The 16,510-nt window shown below is 40.9% G+C and overlaps 2 protein-coding genes across 9 annotated transcripts; one reads left to right on the top strand and one right to left on the bottom strand.

Moving 5' to 3' along the window:
* Positions 1-1,958: 1,958 nt before the first annotated feature.
* Positions 1,959-12,839, bottom strand: LOC121541840 (seipin-like). Of its 8 annotated transcripts, none has more exons than XM_045208151.1 (11): positions 12,658-12,837; positions 11,429-12,032; positions 11,076-11,157; positions 10,780-10,923; positions 10,141-10,275; positions 9,598-9,695; positions 9,278-9,413; positions 8,877-8,949; positions 8,715-8,795; positions 3,136-3,204; positions 1,959-3,006 (listed from the first exon to the last, which is right to left on the bottom strand). In XM_045208151.1, exons 2-11 carry the CDS (start codon positions 11,635-11,637, stop codon positions 2,828-2,830), a joined length of 1,206 nt encoding a protein of 401 aa, XP_045064086.1. In that variant the 5' UTR covers positions 11,638-12,032; positions 12,658-12,837; the 3' UTR covers positions 1,959-2,827. The 8 variants fall into 8 exon arrangements, with proteins under 8 accessions (XP_045064086.1, XP_045064085.1, XP_045064084.1 ...); XM_045208150.1 differs by having other exon boundaries at positions 1,959-3,012; positions 9,284-9,413; XM_045208149.1 differs by having other exon boundaries at positions 1,959-3,012; positions 12,658-12,836.
* A 1,038-nt stretch (positions 12,840-13,877) lies between these two features.
* LOC121541839 (guanine nucleotide-binding protein G(I)/G(S)/G(O) subunit gamma-3) lies at positions 13,878-16,158 on the top strand. Its single transcript, XM_041851168.1, has 3 exons — positions 13,878-14,061; positions 15,744-15,843; positions 15,971-16,158. The coding sequence occupies exons 2-3, from the start codon at positions 15,745-15,747 to the stop codon at positions 16,097-16,099; spliced, it is 228 nt and encodes a 75-aa protein (XP_041707102.1). The 5' UTR covers positions 13,878-14,061; position 15,744; the 3' UTR covers positions 16,100-16,158.
* Positions 16,159-16,510: the final 352 nt, after the last annotated feature.

Below are 16,510 nucleotides of genomic sequence, written 5' to 3'. Positions count from 1 at the left end.
ATCCAAAGAACACCATACCTACTGTGAAGCATGGGGGTGGAAACATCATGCTTTGGGGCTGTTTTTCTGCAAAGGGACCAGGACGACTGATCCGTGTAAAGGAAAGAATGAATGGGGCCATGTATCGTGAGATTTTGAGTGAAAACCTCCTTCCATCAGCAAGGGCATTGAAGATGAAACGTGGCTGGGTCTTTCAGCATGACAATGATCCCAAACACACCGCCCGGGCAACGAAGGAGTGGCTTCGTAAGAAGCATTTCAAGGTCCTGGAGTGGCCTAGCCAGTCTCCAGATCTCAACCCCCATAGAAAATCTTTGGAGGGGAGTTGAAAGTCTGTGTTGCTCAGCGACAGCCCCAAAACATCACTGCTCTAGAGGAGATCTGCATGGAGGAATGGGCCAAAATACCAGCAACAGTGTGTGAAAACCTTGTGAAGACTTACAGAAAACGTTTGACCTGTGTCATTGCCAACAAAGGGTATATAACTTTTGTTATTGACCAAATACTTATTTTCCACCATAATTTGCAAATAAATTCATTAAAAATCCTACAATGTGATTTTCTGGATTTTTTTTTCTAATTTTGTCTGTCATAGTTGACTTGTACCTATGATGAAAATTACAGGCCTCTCTCATCTTTTTAAGTGGGAGAACTTGCACAATTGGTGGCTGACTAAATACTTTTTTCCCCCACTGTATATGAATGATCAGAAAGAATGAAGTCAATTTATACACATTTCAAACCAAATAATATATTTGACGCAACTGATGAATGCTCTGGTTGTTTACTACTTTTAGTTTTATCAACTTTGATATCAAATCAGTCATAGTTTTGTTTATTTAATTACAGTTCATGTGCATTATCATGTTTTTCTTTACCTGGGCACTACGTTCCTCCACCTCTGGCCTGCTAGCGGAAGTACAGGTCCCGCTCAGCCCAGTCAAAGCTATTCGCTGCTCTGGCACCCCAATGGTGGAACAAGCTCCCCCAGGACGCCAGGACAGCGGAGTAACTGACCACCTTCCGGAGACACTTGAAACCCTACCTAACAGTAATCCTTCTACCCCCCCATGCACATTTTAGGGTGGCCTTTTATTGTCCCCAGCCCAAGGTGCACCTGTGTAATGATCATGCTGTTTAATCAGCTTCTTGATATGCCACACCTCTCAGGTGGATGGATTATCTTGGCAACGGAGAAATGCTCACTAACACGGATGTAAACAAATTTCTACACAACATTTTAGAGAAATACGCCTTTTGTGCATAAGGAACATTTCTGGGATCTTTTATTTCAGCTCATGAAACATGGGACCAACACTTCACATGCTGCGTTCATATTTTTGTTCAGTGTATAATAGGGCTGTTGTGATACTGAAAGTCAGAGGCTGCTTATTTCAACATTGGTGTGAACTTGGCACAAAGAAAACCCTGTCATAAACACATTTCACATCAAATACCAGGACGTTACAGAGCACTGTCACTGCATTGTTATATTTCAGTGAAAAATTCACTACCTACTACTAGGACACTATTAACTCTTAAAGAACCACTTCACCGGAAAATAACCTCAAATTTGTTATCATCAGCATACACCATTTTACCTGATTAACAACAAAATATTGAATGTATTCACATTTTGTGCACAGCATTTTTTAAAAACCTGGGCATTAAAGCATAAATAACATAAAAGCAATCATTGCATGTACACAATTGCAGGTAAAGAAAAACATGATAATGCACATGAACTGTAATTAAATAAACAAAACTATGACTGATTTGATATCAAAGTCGATAAAACTAAAAGTAGTAAACAACCAGAGCATTCATCAGTTGCGTCAAATATATTTTTCGGTTTGAAATTTGTATAAATTGACTTCATTCTTTCTGATCATTCATATACTGACACAATTCTCATTAGTTATCTAAAACAGAAAAAATACATGTATTTAAAAACAAAGTAATATTGAGGTCCACTTTGGGAAAAGTGCTTTAATAAATACTTTTAAGTGCTATCCTTTGGGAATACAATGTACATCTTGCTGTATATGTTTCGGCCCAAATAAATTCAATTCAACATGTGGTGGTCCTTGTAACAGCTCTAAGTGGCTCAAGGAAAATCATCCAATAACCTTCTGCAAAGGCGTAAACATAATGCATGTTCCTTGCGTTTAAGATGAATAACTCTGGAGAAACATTAAATGTGTAACAGTGTAATCTGCAGGGTCCTCATTCAGCAGCTCAGGGCTCTCTGATTCTTATGGTAACCATAGGCTTCAATCACAGGCACAAAAGGCATTCTCAACTATGCTTGTGTACCTGCTCAATCACATTCCTTAAGACTCATTCGTAAAACAAAAAGGCTGAACAACTGTCTCTGCTACAATGATGCAGGCTAGGGAATTAAATAAGTGCTTAAAGACCGGAGTGATTCTTTTCATTGCTCTGAAAGACATGCAAGTCAGGATTGAGCTAAATCCTACAAATATTTGCCTAACTGAAGGAGGCTTATAACCTTGACACTAGTTGATCTTTGAAAAATCAAAGAGCATAGCTATCATGCCATGTTCCAAAGTCGCTTTGGATAAAAGCCTCTGCTAAATGGCATATATTATTACATTATATGATTATTATTATATTACATGCTAAATAAAAGGATAGGCTATATGGAATATTTGCAGATGCGTCTGAGTGCAGGGAGTTTGTAGGAGTCAGTCTGTCAATCTTTCTGCTTCTGTCCATACATCAATCTCTCTCTCTCTTTGCCTGTCAGTGAAAGGCACATTGAGGGACCTGTGAGCGTTTTAATGTCTGAGCGATGATCCATGGTTCACAGACTCATCCAGGGTCCCTGTCTCTGACGCAGCGTAGATTCCCCTGGCTGAGGTACCTGGTGTCCCTCCCACAGGACTGCTCCTGCACCTTTATCCTGCGGATCAGCAGGCTCCTCCTCACTTGCATCGGTCTCGTTAATCTGAGGAGCCTTCGGAGGCACATCTGATGACGACCCTATAGCTAACACAGGGAGGTAGAGTTAGACTGAATAAATGATTATAACAGCGAAAGGTTATTACAAATAACTCAAGTAGTTCAGGAAAAAGGCAGAGCGTCAACAATCTTCGTCTGAAAGAGTCTTACCTGTTTGATTCTCTGGCAAACCAGAGGGCTCCTTCAGGGAACCAATCACATCTGGTGTTTCCAGCTCCACTACAAAAACAAACAGCCGTTACAACTGTAGTAGAGACAGAATGCAATAATATAATGTAAACAGCAACTTTGCTGAGCAAAAGACAGTATGGTAACATTAATAGCATGATGTTACACAAAACATAAAAATAACCTGTCATCATAATCCATAACCACTCTTCAAGTAGGCCTACAAATCCACAACAACACAAAGTCTGCCCAAACTAGTAATCTAACACATTGTGAGACGAGTCAGTATAAATTAAATCAAGATCAGTTGATTTAATATACTGTTGTGTATAGCTTGTGTATACACTTTTACTCACACATTCTAATGGATCTTTCTATAAACTAGGTTATCAGTGAGGATTTCCTACACTGGACAACTTGTTACAGCTGTTGATAAGTCATTGAAAATAGTCTGCCAATTTTTTTCATGTAATTACATTAAGATATAAGGGGGGATCATAGCTATATTCAATAAAAACCAGGAGTTGATTTAAAACATATGTTTAACCCTTTATCATGGTTGGTGTCTTGACGGAATTGTCCAAAATCGTGTGACATAAAACATTACTTTTCTGTCCTTGCATTTATGCCAGTGTAAGTTGTCGTTATATCATATACAGTGCCTTTGGAAAGTATTCAGAACCCTACAGTTGACCAATCACGGACGAAGGGGTGTAGATTTGGCTCCAAAACTTCAGCTGGCTTTGAGAAAAATGTGTGCCCAAACAGCCTACAAAATCCTAGCCAAACACCAAAACGTCCCAAAATGTCATTATAATACAGTGTATTCAGAAAGTATTCAGACCCCTTGACTTTTTCCACATTGTTACGTTACAGCCTTATTCTAAAATGGATTCAATTATTATTTTTTCCTCATCTACACACAATACCCCATAATGACAAAGCCAAAACAGGTTTAGAAATGTTTGCTAATTTATTACAACAAAAAAAAACATACCTTATTTACATAAGTATTCAGACCCTTTGCTATGAGACTAGAAATTGAGCTCAGGTGCATCCTGTTTCCATTGATTATCCTTGAGATGTTTCTACAACTTGATTGGAGTCCACCTGTGGTAAATTCAATTGATTGGACATGATTTGGAAAGGCCCACACCTGTCTATAAGGTCCCACAGTTGACAGTGTATGTCAGAGCAAAAACCAAGCCATGAGGTCGAAGGAATTGTCCGTAGAGCTCCAAGACAGGATTGTGTCGAGGCATAGATCTGGGGAAGGGTCCCAAAATATGTCTGCAGCATTGAAGGTCCCCAAGAACATAGTGGCCTCCATCATTCTTAAATGGAAGAAGTTTGGAACCACCAAGACTCTACATAGAGCTGTTTGCCCAGCCAAACTGCGCAATCGAGGGAGACGGGCCTTGGTCAGGGAGGTGACCAAGAACCCGATGGTCACTCTGACAGAGCTCTAGAGTTCCTCTGTGGAGATGAGAGAACCTTCCAGAAGGACAACCATCTCTGCAGCACTCCACCAATCAGGCCTTTATGGTAGAGTGGCCAGACGGAAGCCACTCCTCAGTAAAAGGGACATGACAGCCCGGTTGGAGTTTGTCATAAGGCACCTAAAGATTCTCAGACCATGAGAAACAAGATTCTCTGGTCTGATGAAACCAAGGTTGAACTCTTTGGCCTGAATGCCAAGGGTCACGTCTGGAGGAAACCTGGCACCATCCCTACGGTGAAGCGTGATGGCAGCATCATGCTGTGGGGATGTTTTTCAGCGGCAGGGACTGGGAGACTAGTCAGGATCGAGGCAAAGATGAACGGAGCAAAGTACAGAGAGATCCTTGATGAAAACTTGCTCCAGAGTGCTCAGGACCTGACTGGGGCGAAGGTTCACCTTCCAACAGGACAACGACCCTAAGCACACAGCCAAGACAATGCAGGAGTGGCTTCGGGACAAGTCTCTGAATGTCCTTGAGTGGCCCAGTCAGAGCCTGGACTTGAACCCTATCGAATATCTCTGGAGAGACCTGAAAATAGCTGTGCAGCAATGCTCCTCATCCAACATGGCAGAGCTTGAGAGGATCTGCAGAGAAGAATGGGAGAAACTCCCCTAATACAGGTGTGCCAAGCTTGTAGCGTCATACCCAAGAAGACTCAAGGCTGTAATCACTGCCAAAGGTGCTTCAACAAAGTACTGAGTAAAGGGTTTGAATACTTACAGTGGGGGAAAAAAGTATTTAGTCAGCCACCAATTGTGCAAGTTCTCCCACTTAAAAAGATGAGAGAGGCCTGTAATTTTCATCATAGGAACACGTCAACTATGACAGACAAATTGAGAATTTTTTTTCCAGAAAATCACATTGTAGGATTTTTAATGAATTTATTTGCAAATTATGGTGGAAAATAAGTATTTGGTCACCTACAAACAAGCAAGATTTCTGGCTCTCACAGACCTGTAACTTCTTCATTAAGAGGCTCCTCTGTTCTCCAGTCATTACCTGTATTAATGGCACCTGTTTGAACTTGTTATCAGTATAAAAGACACCTGTCCACAACCTCAAACAGTCACACTCCAAACTCCACTATGGCCAAGACCAAAGAGCTGTCAAAGGACACCAGAAACAAAATTGTAGACCTGCACCAGGCTGGGAAGACTGAATCTGCAATAGGTAAGCAGCTTGGTTTGAAGAAATCAACTGTGGGAGCAATTATTAGGAAATGGAAGACATACAAGACCACTGATAATCTCCCTCGATCTGGGGCTCCACGCAAGATCCTACCCCGTGGGGTCAAAATGATCACAAGAACGGTGAGCAAAAATCCCAGAACCACACGGGGGGACCTAGTGAATGACCTGCAGAGAGCTGGGACCAAAGTAACAAAGCCTACCATCAGTAACACACTACGCCGCCAGGGACTCAAATTCTGCAGTGCCAGACGTGTCCCCCTGCTTAAGCCAGTACATGTCCAGGCCCGTCTGAAGTTTGCTAGAGTGCATTTGGATGATCCAGAAGAGGATTGGGAGAATGTCATATGGTCAGATGAAACCAAAATAGAACTTTTTTGGTAAAAACTCAACTCGTCGTGTTTGGAGGACAAAGAATGCTGAGTTGCATCCAAAGAACACCATACCTACTGTGAAGCATGGGGGTGGAAACATCATGCTTTGGGGCTGTTTTTCTGCAAAGGGACCAGGACGACTGATCCGTGTAAAGGAAAGAATGAATGGGGCCATGTATCGTGAGATTTTGAGTGAAAACCTCCTTCCATCAGCAAGGGCATTGAAGATGAAACGTGGCTGGGTCTTTCAGCATGACATTGATCCCAAACACACCGCCCGGGCAACGAAGGAGTGGCTTCGTAGAAGCATTTCAAGGTCCTGGAGTGGCCTAGCCAGTCTCCAGATCTCAACCCCATAGAACATCTTTGGAGGGAGTTGAAAGTCTGTGTTGCCCAGCGACAGCCCCAAAACATCACTGCTCTAGAGGAGATCTGCATGGAGGAATGGGCCAAAATACCAGCAACAGTGTGTGAAAACCTTGTGAAGACTTACAGAAAACGTTTGACCTGTGTCATTGCCAACAAAGGGTATATAACAAAGTATTGAGAAACTTTTGTTATTGACCAAATACTTATTTTCCACCATAATTTGCAAATAAATTCATTAAAAATCCTACAATGTGATTTTCTGGATTTTTTTTCCTCATTTTGTCTGTCATAGTTGACGTGTACCTATGATGAAAATTACAGGCCTCTCTCATCTTTTTAAGTGGGAGAACTTGCACAATTGGTGGCTGACTAAATACTTTTTTTCCCCACTGTATGTAAATGTTATATCAGTTTTTTTTATTTTTTTTATAAATTAGCAAAAATGTCTAAAAACCTGTTTATGCTTTGTCATTATAGGGTATTGTGTGTAGACCAATTGAATCCATTTGAGAATAAGGCTGTAATGTAACAAAATGTGGGAAAAGTCAAGGGGTCTGAATACTTTCCGAAGGCACTGTATTAAGCATTAATCAGTTAAATTAGACATTGAACTGGAATCCTGGATCTAGCTTTTGGACAGTTTTTTGTATAGAGATCTCAGAAATGCAGTGTAACTATGTAACATTGTGTCTCCTTCGGCTACAGGGTGAAAACAGTTTTCATGGGCACACAAATCCAAAATGATGTATGCAATTGCAAAATTGAATGCTTCTAGCCAAAATAGTCATCTTACCTTGATACTTAAAACCTAAATAGATACTGTCATTTTTTATTAATTAATTTAATTTTACCTTTATTTAACTAGGCAAGTCAGTTAAGAACAAATTCTTATTTACAATGACACCGGCCAAACCCGGACGACGCTGGGCCAATTGTGCGCCGCCCTATGGCACTCCCAATCACGGCTGGTTGTGATACAGCCTGGAATCGAACCAGGGGGTTTGTAGTGACGCCTCAAGCACTGAGATGCAGTGCCTTAGACCGCTGCGCCACTCAGGAGCAGCGTGGTTCTTCAATAATTATGCATAATACTTGATGGATGCACATTTTCCAGATCCACGTTGGCTCTAATTTCCCTAGCGAATTGATGTTGATAATCTGTTGTGGTGGTCAGCTTGATTTACAGCAGTGTCTAGTTAGATTTAACAGAAAAAGCATCAAGGTAATCAGTTCATGTTTTCATACTTTTTGCCTCGGATTGGACACAGTCTACTGTGCTCAACTGTATAGGATATACTATTGCGCAACACCCAACGCTATACCTATTAATTATTCTGGATATAATGAAAACAAATTACATATCCTAGTGGACTTATTCACAATATGATCTGGAAAATAAAATAACATGACAAATACATTTTGTTTTCCATGTTACACCTGCAATTCTAAACAATACAAGGGGCTTGAAGTAGCTTACTTGAATTTAGAGCTCAGAAATTCTGCTTGAAAAGTCCTTGTAATTATTGTAGCCAATGTATAAGTTCCCCTGCTCCCTTATAATTATCTGCAATTTCATTTTTGATCAGTTTATGTGAGAGATGTGGCCACTTTCATTTGTTTCCCACTATTTCAATTGAAGAGTGTTGCGCTACTCTTGTTGCAGTAAAACCAATTGCGGTTATTATGAGGACGACATAATCTAAATCTGAATGTAAAAAATGTAATAGTCCTGTAATAGCGGACTAGCCGTCTGCAGCGGGCAAAACTCCCCCCACCGGTTGAAGAGAAAAATTGCAGCACCCCCACCCCCAAACTACTTCCAGTGCCTGCGTCGCCCACATAGGCTACAAAAAAATCAGTTATATAAATTATACAATTGTATGACATTGAGGTCCTTGAAAATGACAATTAAATGCTTGAAAAAATCCCTGAAATTCCTTGAATTTGACTTGCCAATGTCTGTATGAACCCTTCTTAAAGGATGTATAGTCCTAGGCCTATGTTGTTGTATAGGTGGAGTTATGGGCCAATTTGCTTACATTCAATTGTATTCCTCTAAACTATTTTGAAATTTTGACCACAATGTCACACATTGGCCCCAATATTTATAGAAAGCCTAATACCCTCACCTTTCTTTATTGCTGATGCTTGTTGTCTAGGTTCTTCCAACTGCTCAGCCACACGGTCATTATCTTTCTGAGGCATTTGAGCTAAAACACATTCAGATTAACCATGTTATGTCTGTTTTACACAATGGGTGTGATGCGTGTTGTAGAGTAGAACAAACTCACTCTGTGAGAAGGACATGCGCTTCCGAGCCTCTTCTCTTCTCCGCTGCAGGCGAGTCGTGTCTCCCATCATAACCTACGGACATGATAAACCAAACAAAACACAGTTGAAGTTTTGAGGATCAGCTCCAAGCAGATATTTTAATGTAGATATATATTACATTTACATTTTACATTTTTGTCATTTAGCAGACGCTCTTATCCAGAGCGACTTACAGGAGCAATTAGGGTTAAGTGCGTTGCTCAAGGGCACATCGACAGATTTTTCACCTAGTCGGCTCGGGGATTAGAACCAGCAACCTTTCGGTTACTGGCACAACGCTCTTAACCACTAAGCTACCTGCCGCCCACTGTATAGATGGGGAACATCCTATGACAGTGGAGAAAATGAGACAACATCTTACCCTGACCTGCTCAGGAGGCCAAAGTCCCCCCCATATAAACTGCAGGTATCCGAAAAGCACAATGACACTGAGGAAGGCAAAGTTGCTGGCCACGCCGATCACTGCAGACGTCAATGGGAAATTGTATAGGAGGTATCTATTAAGACAAAGGGTTCAGAGAAAGGAGAAAGAGAAGGATGGATGGGGAATAGGATGAAAACAAAAGAACGGAAGATACAACAGTAAGAAAACGAATGACATTCTATTTATTCTGATAATTGGCCTCAAATAATCTGGATTTGAAACAGAAATAATTGATACGATTGGGAGGAGGTCTATACCTGATGCCAGTGAAGAAAGCATGGATCCTGAGTTGAGCTGAATAGATCTGCACCCGCCGAGACTGGATCTCAATGACCGCACCAACAGTGGGTTGATACTGTAGTGAGTGACAAATATTTTGACCTTATTACCTAAAAAAGTCTGACTTGGCCAGTCTTGCAGAACTGAACAAATGCGAGACTAAGTGGTCTGGCTTGCGAGATTATTAAAAGTCCAATAAGATGGGCAACTCATTCTCACTTTGAAAGAGGACATTTTACTCAGGTTGTATTTGTTTGGACTGCTTCTTAATAAATTAGTTCCGTCCATGTATGGTTTAATTGAAAGCACATGAACATCAAATGCTGCTGAAAGGGAAGTATGCTTGGTAAATCAAATTACATCAAATAAAAATGAAATGATTCAGATAACATGCAAATTGTGATCACAGGATCATGACGATCTGATTCAGTAGGCAGGCCCAGAGCAGACAGCATGACAAGAACTAAGTGCAAGCTCTGTGGGAGAGGAAAATTGATTTGATATGTACAGGCAACACTTACAGAATTGGCCTTGTAGTCTGAGAAGAGTTCAACCTCAACGAGCTGCTTCTGCTCCGTCATCCCAGTCAGCAGGAGAGGAGAGAACAGTAGAGTATTCAAGGTCTGCAGGAGACCAGAGCGGTAGTGCAGCATAGCCTGGTAGAGAATATAAGGGCCACACAATCATCAAATAACAAAAATGTCCATGTTCAATTCTAACATTGTGAAGTATTAGAGGAAATGTTATGTTGGAGGACACTCAAGGAATCAAATAAAAGTGTATTTGTTGCGTACACAGTTTAGCAGATGTTATAACGGGTGCAGCGAAATGCTTGTGTTACTAGCTCATAACAGTGCAGCCAAAATGTCAAACAAGTACACAAATAATAATCAAAAACTAGAAATAATACATCTTAAACGTCAGAACGAATCCAGTTAACAACCCAAATAACACTGTATCAGTAATCCAAATGCAATCTATGCGTATATATACCAAAACGATATACTAAGAATGATAAACACAGCAGTAGATATATTACAGTGAGCTACGTCGAGAATCCAGTTATGTGCCACCAAGCACTGAAATGTTTGTAGAGGCTCAGAAGAGAGATTGGTCTAGTAGGAGGACAAACAGAATCAACATAGCACTTTAGCACTCACAGAGCGCGCCACAGCTGCAACTGTCTGGCCGTCCTTGGTGTAGCAAGACATCTTAATCATGAACATGCCAAGCTGTTCGTTGACTGGCGACTCAGGCATTTCCAGCTCTAAAGAGATTCGATATGGCTGACCATAGATCATAACCTAGGAAAGACAATAAGGGGTAGAATACGGTAAGAGAGACAGTGAGCATACCTGACTACAGCGATAATTTCTTAGCATATTGAAATTATATTAGAATCTAGCTCAGGATAGAGGGGGTGAGGAAAATAATGGTTAATATGTGAAGAGCATACCTGGTCTTTGCCATTCTTTAGCAGCGAGATGTTAGCCACGGGGAAAGAGCAGAGGACTGAATTGGAGGCATCACAATCGGTACTAGAACAAACAGTGGTAAGGAAAAAAAGTGTGACATGTTATGGGCCTACACTTTTTACATTGACATGGTACTAATAGCTCAAAACAAAAATCAGGTGCAACAGCATATGAGTATTTTGTTAAGTGTAGCTAAATGCTCATGCAAAAGCAATGATTTATTTTTAAAATAAACCATTCAAAGTGTGAGTGAAAGGAGAGTAAAGAGTGGATTTAACTTCCAATTTGAAGACAAAAAGCCACAAAACAAACTTTCCATGATGTCTCTCAGTACCTGTAGCGGTAGTGCACTGGTGTAGAAAAGCTGACGGTGGGCATATAGGAGTAGTAGAAGCTGCCATAGAGGAAGATGGCTACCCAGACCAGCAGCACTAGAACGCAGAAGAGGATGGCAGCCTGCAGTAGAGTCCTGCGGGCTCTGAGGAGAGTTACCCCTAACACATCCTGCAGCCACAGGAAAACTGGTCCCGTTACACCACCCATGGCGACTGACCTAGCACTGACTCTTCCTGACTCCTGTCTCTGGTCCTGACGTTCCACACCACTCCCTGAGAACTCACTGCCTTATTCCTGTGGCTCCTGCCAAAAGCCCCCCTCTCTCTCTCTCTCTCTCTCTCTCTCTCTCTCTCTTTCTCTCTCCTTCCTTGGAAAAAAATAGTTTTTCTTTTGAGGGCTATGGCTCCCTTTTAATTGGAGGAAGCCAACTCAACAATTCCAACATTGGCCTGCTCATCCATAAGAAAACACTTGCAAAATAATATATATATATATTTGTCACATCCCCTTAATATGACATTAATTACTTAACGTTCTTTGTCTACTGCAAGTCAAATCTGATAATGAGCTGTTGACTGGGCCTTTAATATTTCTGTAGCAAGCTGTAAAATAGGAGAGAAAAGCATTGAGACTTTAATGCAGATGAATACTGAATACAAAGGCACCATTCAAATGTACATCACTCACAAGATAGAAATCATTCTGCTTCATATAACTATTTATAGTGTCTCAAACAATGAGTTTTACGAGTTTTTTCTTTACTGCCAATGGACATGTGAGAGAGCAATTAGTTATATGCATGACAGAGGAAACTGTAAAAGCTTGAAGGACTTAATCCATCAATATGACAAAAAAATAAAGTACAGCCTCCTAACGTTAGTTAGCAATGCTGCTGGCCTGAGCACTTTTACCTTTATAATAACGTTAATAGAAGGCTCATCTGCTACTAGATAGTTAGCTAGCTAAAACATTATGAGGATAACAACATTTCAAAATGATGACGAATGACAGTGGTTGTTACCCATATATTTCAACAGAATGTCATTTATTTTATATTATCTGGGATTCAGTTGACATGTAACTACCTTTATAGCAAAACACCTGCAAAGGTAGCAAGCTAACGTTAGCTAACTAGCTAGCTACATGCTAACAACTGGCTAACTCGCCCAAGACAAGTGCAAGTGCTTGGCTAGAATGCGTCCAAAATTGCAACACCCTCATACTCACCTTTTCGTCTATAGCAAAGCTGCAGCACTATACATGAACAATTAACATACACGTAATTGTGATCAGTAAAAGTGAAAAATCTTAAAATATTTATGGATATACACAATTATATTTACTCTAACTAGCTAGCTACTTCCTAAAAAGCAAAAACTACAGGAAAAACTGCAACTACGACACGGACGACAGGACAAACCTCAAGACCAAAGCAACGCGTTCATTAGTAAAGGGTGCACAGAGAGGTTGACGTTGAGAACATGATGTCAAACCTCCATCTGTAACCATGAAAGGTTTTATCTATGGGAATTGGTGTAGACATTTCAAATAAGATAGATAGCATATATTAGATCAGGGGAAATGATGTGGTTAAAACCATAGCCTATGCTACAATCTCATTGCTTCCTATTGTGGAAAGAAATGATTATTAATATGTTCATAATTACTCAAAATGATTCAACTGAATTTCCCATTATGATAAGAGATTTTATCCATGTCATTATCATGCCATTGTCCTTTTTCACATCTTCTATTCTCTCCAGTTTAAATCAAGATGTCTGGGGAGAGAGAAGCGAGAGGGAGAGAGACAGAGAGAAGAGAGGCAGAGAGAGAGAAGAGAGAAGAGAGAAAGAGAGAGAGAAGAGAGAGAGAGAGAGAGAGAGAGAGAGAGAGAGAGAGAGAGAGAGAGAGAGAGAGAGAGAGAGAGAGAGAGAGAGAGAGAGAGAGAGAGACTGTAACATTAGAGGGCGTGATGGGGGAAGGGAGAGAGAGTGGAGACAAGAGGGGGTAAGTGATGGGCAGCAATGGTTGGGGGAACTACAAAGATACTGTATCTTGCCAAGGTGGGAGAAACCATTGAGGGCAGTATGATGACAGAATGTAAAAGACAAGGAGCCAGAGACTGCAGCAGTTCCCATGGCAACAGAGGAGAGAGGGAGGGGGGTAACTGATGCAAATAACAAACATAATATAAATTCCAACAGTGCATATCAAAGATAGTGAATATTATATTTGGCCTTTGGACACAAAACATAAAACAGCATGCTCATATTTTCTTATGACAATGAATTATTTTGTGAGATTCCATATCTGCCTAATTACCCTCTATTTTCATGTAGAGATGGTATGATCCAGCTCTCAGAAGAAAAACGATTCCAATGGAGCCCTCCTCCCTTTGCCTGGAAGGTTCCACTCACTGCATAGGGGGTTCTTATGCATGTACCAGGAGTCTGATGTTCATTGTAGCAGAATTGCAGTGCACTGGACTGTACAGAACAGTGTAGCATACACTGTCTATGAGGGGTGGGGTTCAGCTACACTCAAATCACAAACACAGGCAGATAGAGGGTGAGAGAGCGAGAGGGAGAGAAGAGGAGGGAGAGAAAGCACCTGAAGAGGAATACAACAAGGGTAAGGTAGAAGATGAGAAGGAGCTGATGAAGGAAAGGAATATTAAGAGGAGAGAGAGAGGACCAGAATGGTAGAAATAGACTCCTATATGGACTGGTCTTGTTGCCTCTCTCTTTCTCCGGTTATCCATTTCTCCTCACACTTCTTGTTCATTATTTATTTATTTTCTGTTGAACCTTCTCTATGCTGTCACTTCAACTTGATCTGTATTAAGCAGGCAGTGGTTTGCTTTGTATCCCTTGCATATTTGATGTGATTTGATGATATTCACACACATCGGGTGGATCTGTGTGTGCTGAGGCAACTGTATATCTGTGTATTTCTCCCAGGTTTTTGGTTACATGAGTCATTCAAATAGTGAATTCCCATCAAACGAGGTCCCATAAAAAGCTGGCCATATCAAATAGATCTAGAAAATGTGTCATCATCATCCTATTAGCCTGACCTAAAACTATTTGTTTTCAGCAAGAATAAGGTCTTTCTTCTATACCTTCTACAAGCTCTAGAGATTTCTGTCTGCCATTGAGGATCATAATGCGGTCTGCTTGAACATATAAGAAACCTATTGATGATGTAATTATTAGAATGTAACCTCTTTTATGTTATTAATAGATTACAGCTAGAGTGGCATGGTATGGCATAGTGGAGAAAATCATACCTGGCCTCTGGACATAAGTGTATTGTACTTCTCTTCTAGCCAGTGCATAAAAACATTTTAACTGACAGGCTGACTATCCGTAAGAAGGCAAATCAATTGTAGACCGACACAATTAAACACAGAGACCACTAATAATCAATGTTTAGAGTATGAATGGTCCTATACCTTATAGATGTATTTATATCAAAGTGAGGTATTGTTTTTCTTGGACAGAGAGCTTTTAACAAGTAAGTAGTAAATTACACCATTGGTCCCTAGAGATAGAGAGAGACAGACAGAGGAGGGGAGGGAGGAGAGCAGAGGAAGATTGAAGTGAATGAGCTAAAAGTGTGTCAAATTTAGTGGAATTGGATGCCGTTCGTGATTCATGAAAATGTACACTGAGTATACCAAACATTAGGAACATCTTCCTAATATTGAGTTGTTGGCCCCATGTTGACTCCAATGCTTTCCAGAGTTGTGCCAAGTTGGCTGGATGTCCTTTGAGTGGTGGACCATTCTTGATACACACAGGAAACTGTTGAGCGTGAAAAACCCAGCAGTGTTGCAGTTCTTGACACAAACTGGTGCGCCTGGCACCTACTACCATACCCCGTTCAAAGGCACTTACATTTTGTGTCTTGCCCATTCACCCTCTGAATGGCACACATACACAATCCATTTCTCAATTGTCTCAGGGCTTAAAAATCATTTAACCTGTCTTCTCCCCTTCATATACACTGATTGAAGTGGATTTAACAAGTGACATCAATAAGGGATCATAGCTTTCACCTGGATTCACCTGGTCAGTCTGTCATGGAAAGAACAGGTGTTCTTAATGTTTTGTATACTCAGTGTATATTTTCATTAATAAAAATCCATACAAATGTAAGTTACCTAGAATGAATGCAGTGCAATTGTTTAATGTCATGCAATACACCTGCCTTTTCAGTTGTCAGGGTAAGGTGTATTTTTTTCTAAAACAAAATGATTGAATGTGTTTGTGTGACTCATGTGCCATATGTTTCATTGGCTCTCTTGACAGGATGAAAGGAGACACCCCAGTGAACAGCACCATGAGTGTCGGCCAAGCCAGGAAGCTGGTGGAGCAATTGAAGATTGAAGCCAGTTTTTGCAGGATCAAGGTAAGCCTTGCCAGAGGCATCCTGCTCATTGAAACTGAGGGGGCACGTTGCACTTGCCTTTGTAAGTCTTTGGTAAATACCCACACCCTCATTTCCAGTCTTGATTCCCACTACTTGCCACCCTCAGGTATCAAAGGCGGCTGCAGACCTGATGGCATACTGTGATGCCCACGCCATTGAGGACCCCCTCATCACCCCTGTGCCCACCTCGGAGAACCCATTCAGGGAGAAGAAGTTCTTCTGTGCACTCCTTTGAGACAAACCACAGGATGGTTGTGAATTACACTGTCCAGATAGAACATAATGTAAACTGAGTATACCAAACATTAGGAACACCTTCCTAATATTGAGACACAAACTGGTGCGCCTGGCACCTACTACCATACCCCGTTCAAAGGCACTTACATTTTGTCTTGCCCTTTCACCATCTGAATGGCACACATACACAATCCATGTCTCAAGGCTTAAAAATCCTTCTTTAACCTGTCTCCTCCCCTTCATCTACACTGATTGAAGTGGATTTAACAAGTGACATCAATAAGGGATCATAGCTTTCACCTGGATTCACCTGGTCAGTTTACGTCATGGAAAGAGCAGGTGTTCTTAATGTTTTGTATACTCAGTGTATGTACATGCATTCACCACATACACAAAGCTAAATATAACT

This window comes from Coregonus clupeaformis, chromosome 27 (assembly GCF_020615455.1).
Source record: "Coregonus clupeaformis isolate EN_2021a chromosome 27, ASM2061545v1, whole genome shotgun sequence".
NCBI lineage: Eukaryota > Metazoa > Chordata > Actinopteri > Salmoniformes > Salmonidae > Coregonus > Coregonus clupeaformis.
This window is presented reverse-complemented; position numbering and strand designations above follow the sequence as displayed.

What these genes read in the sequence shown, in the direction of transcription:
- LOC121541840 (XM_045208149.1), bottom strand. Translation starts at nt 11,637, where the DNA reads ATGGGTGGTGTAACGGGACCAGTTTTCCTGTGGCTGCAGGATGTGTTA. An exon ending in CAGACTACAAGGCCAATTCT is followed by an intron (nt 9,696 to 10,140) that starts GTAAGTGTTGCC and finishes CACTCACTACAG; the next exon opens with TATCAACCCACTGTTGGTGC. An exon ending in GCGCATGTCCTTCTCACAGA is followed by an intron (nt 8,796 to 8,876) that starts GTGAGTTTGTTC and finishes AATGTGTTTTAG; the next exon opens with CTCAAATGCCTCAGAAAGAT.
- LOC121541839 (XM_041851168.1), top strand. Translation starts at nt 15,745, where the DNA reads ATGAAAGGAGACACCCCAGTGAACAGCACCATGAGTGTCGGCCAAGCC. An exon ending in CCAGTTTTTGCAGGATCAAG is followed by an intron (nt 15,844 to 15,970) that starts GTAAGCCTTGCC and finishes TGCCACCCTCAG; the next exon opens with GTATCAAAGGCGGCTGCAGA.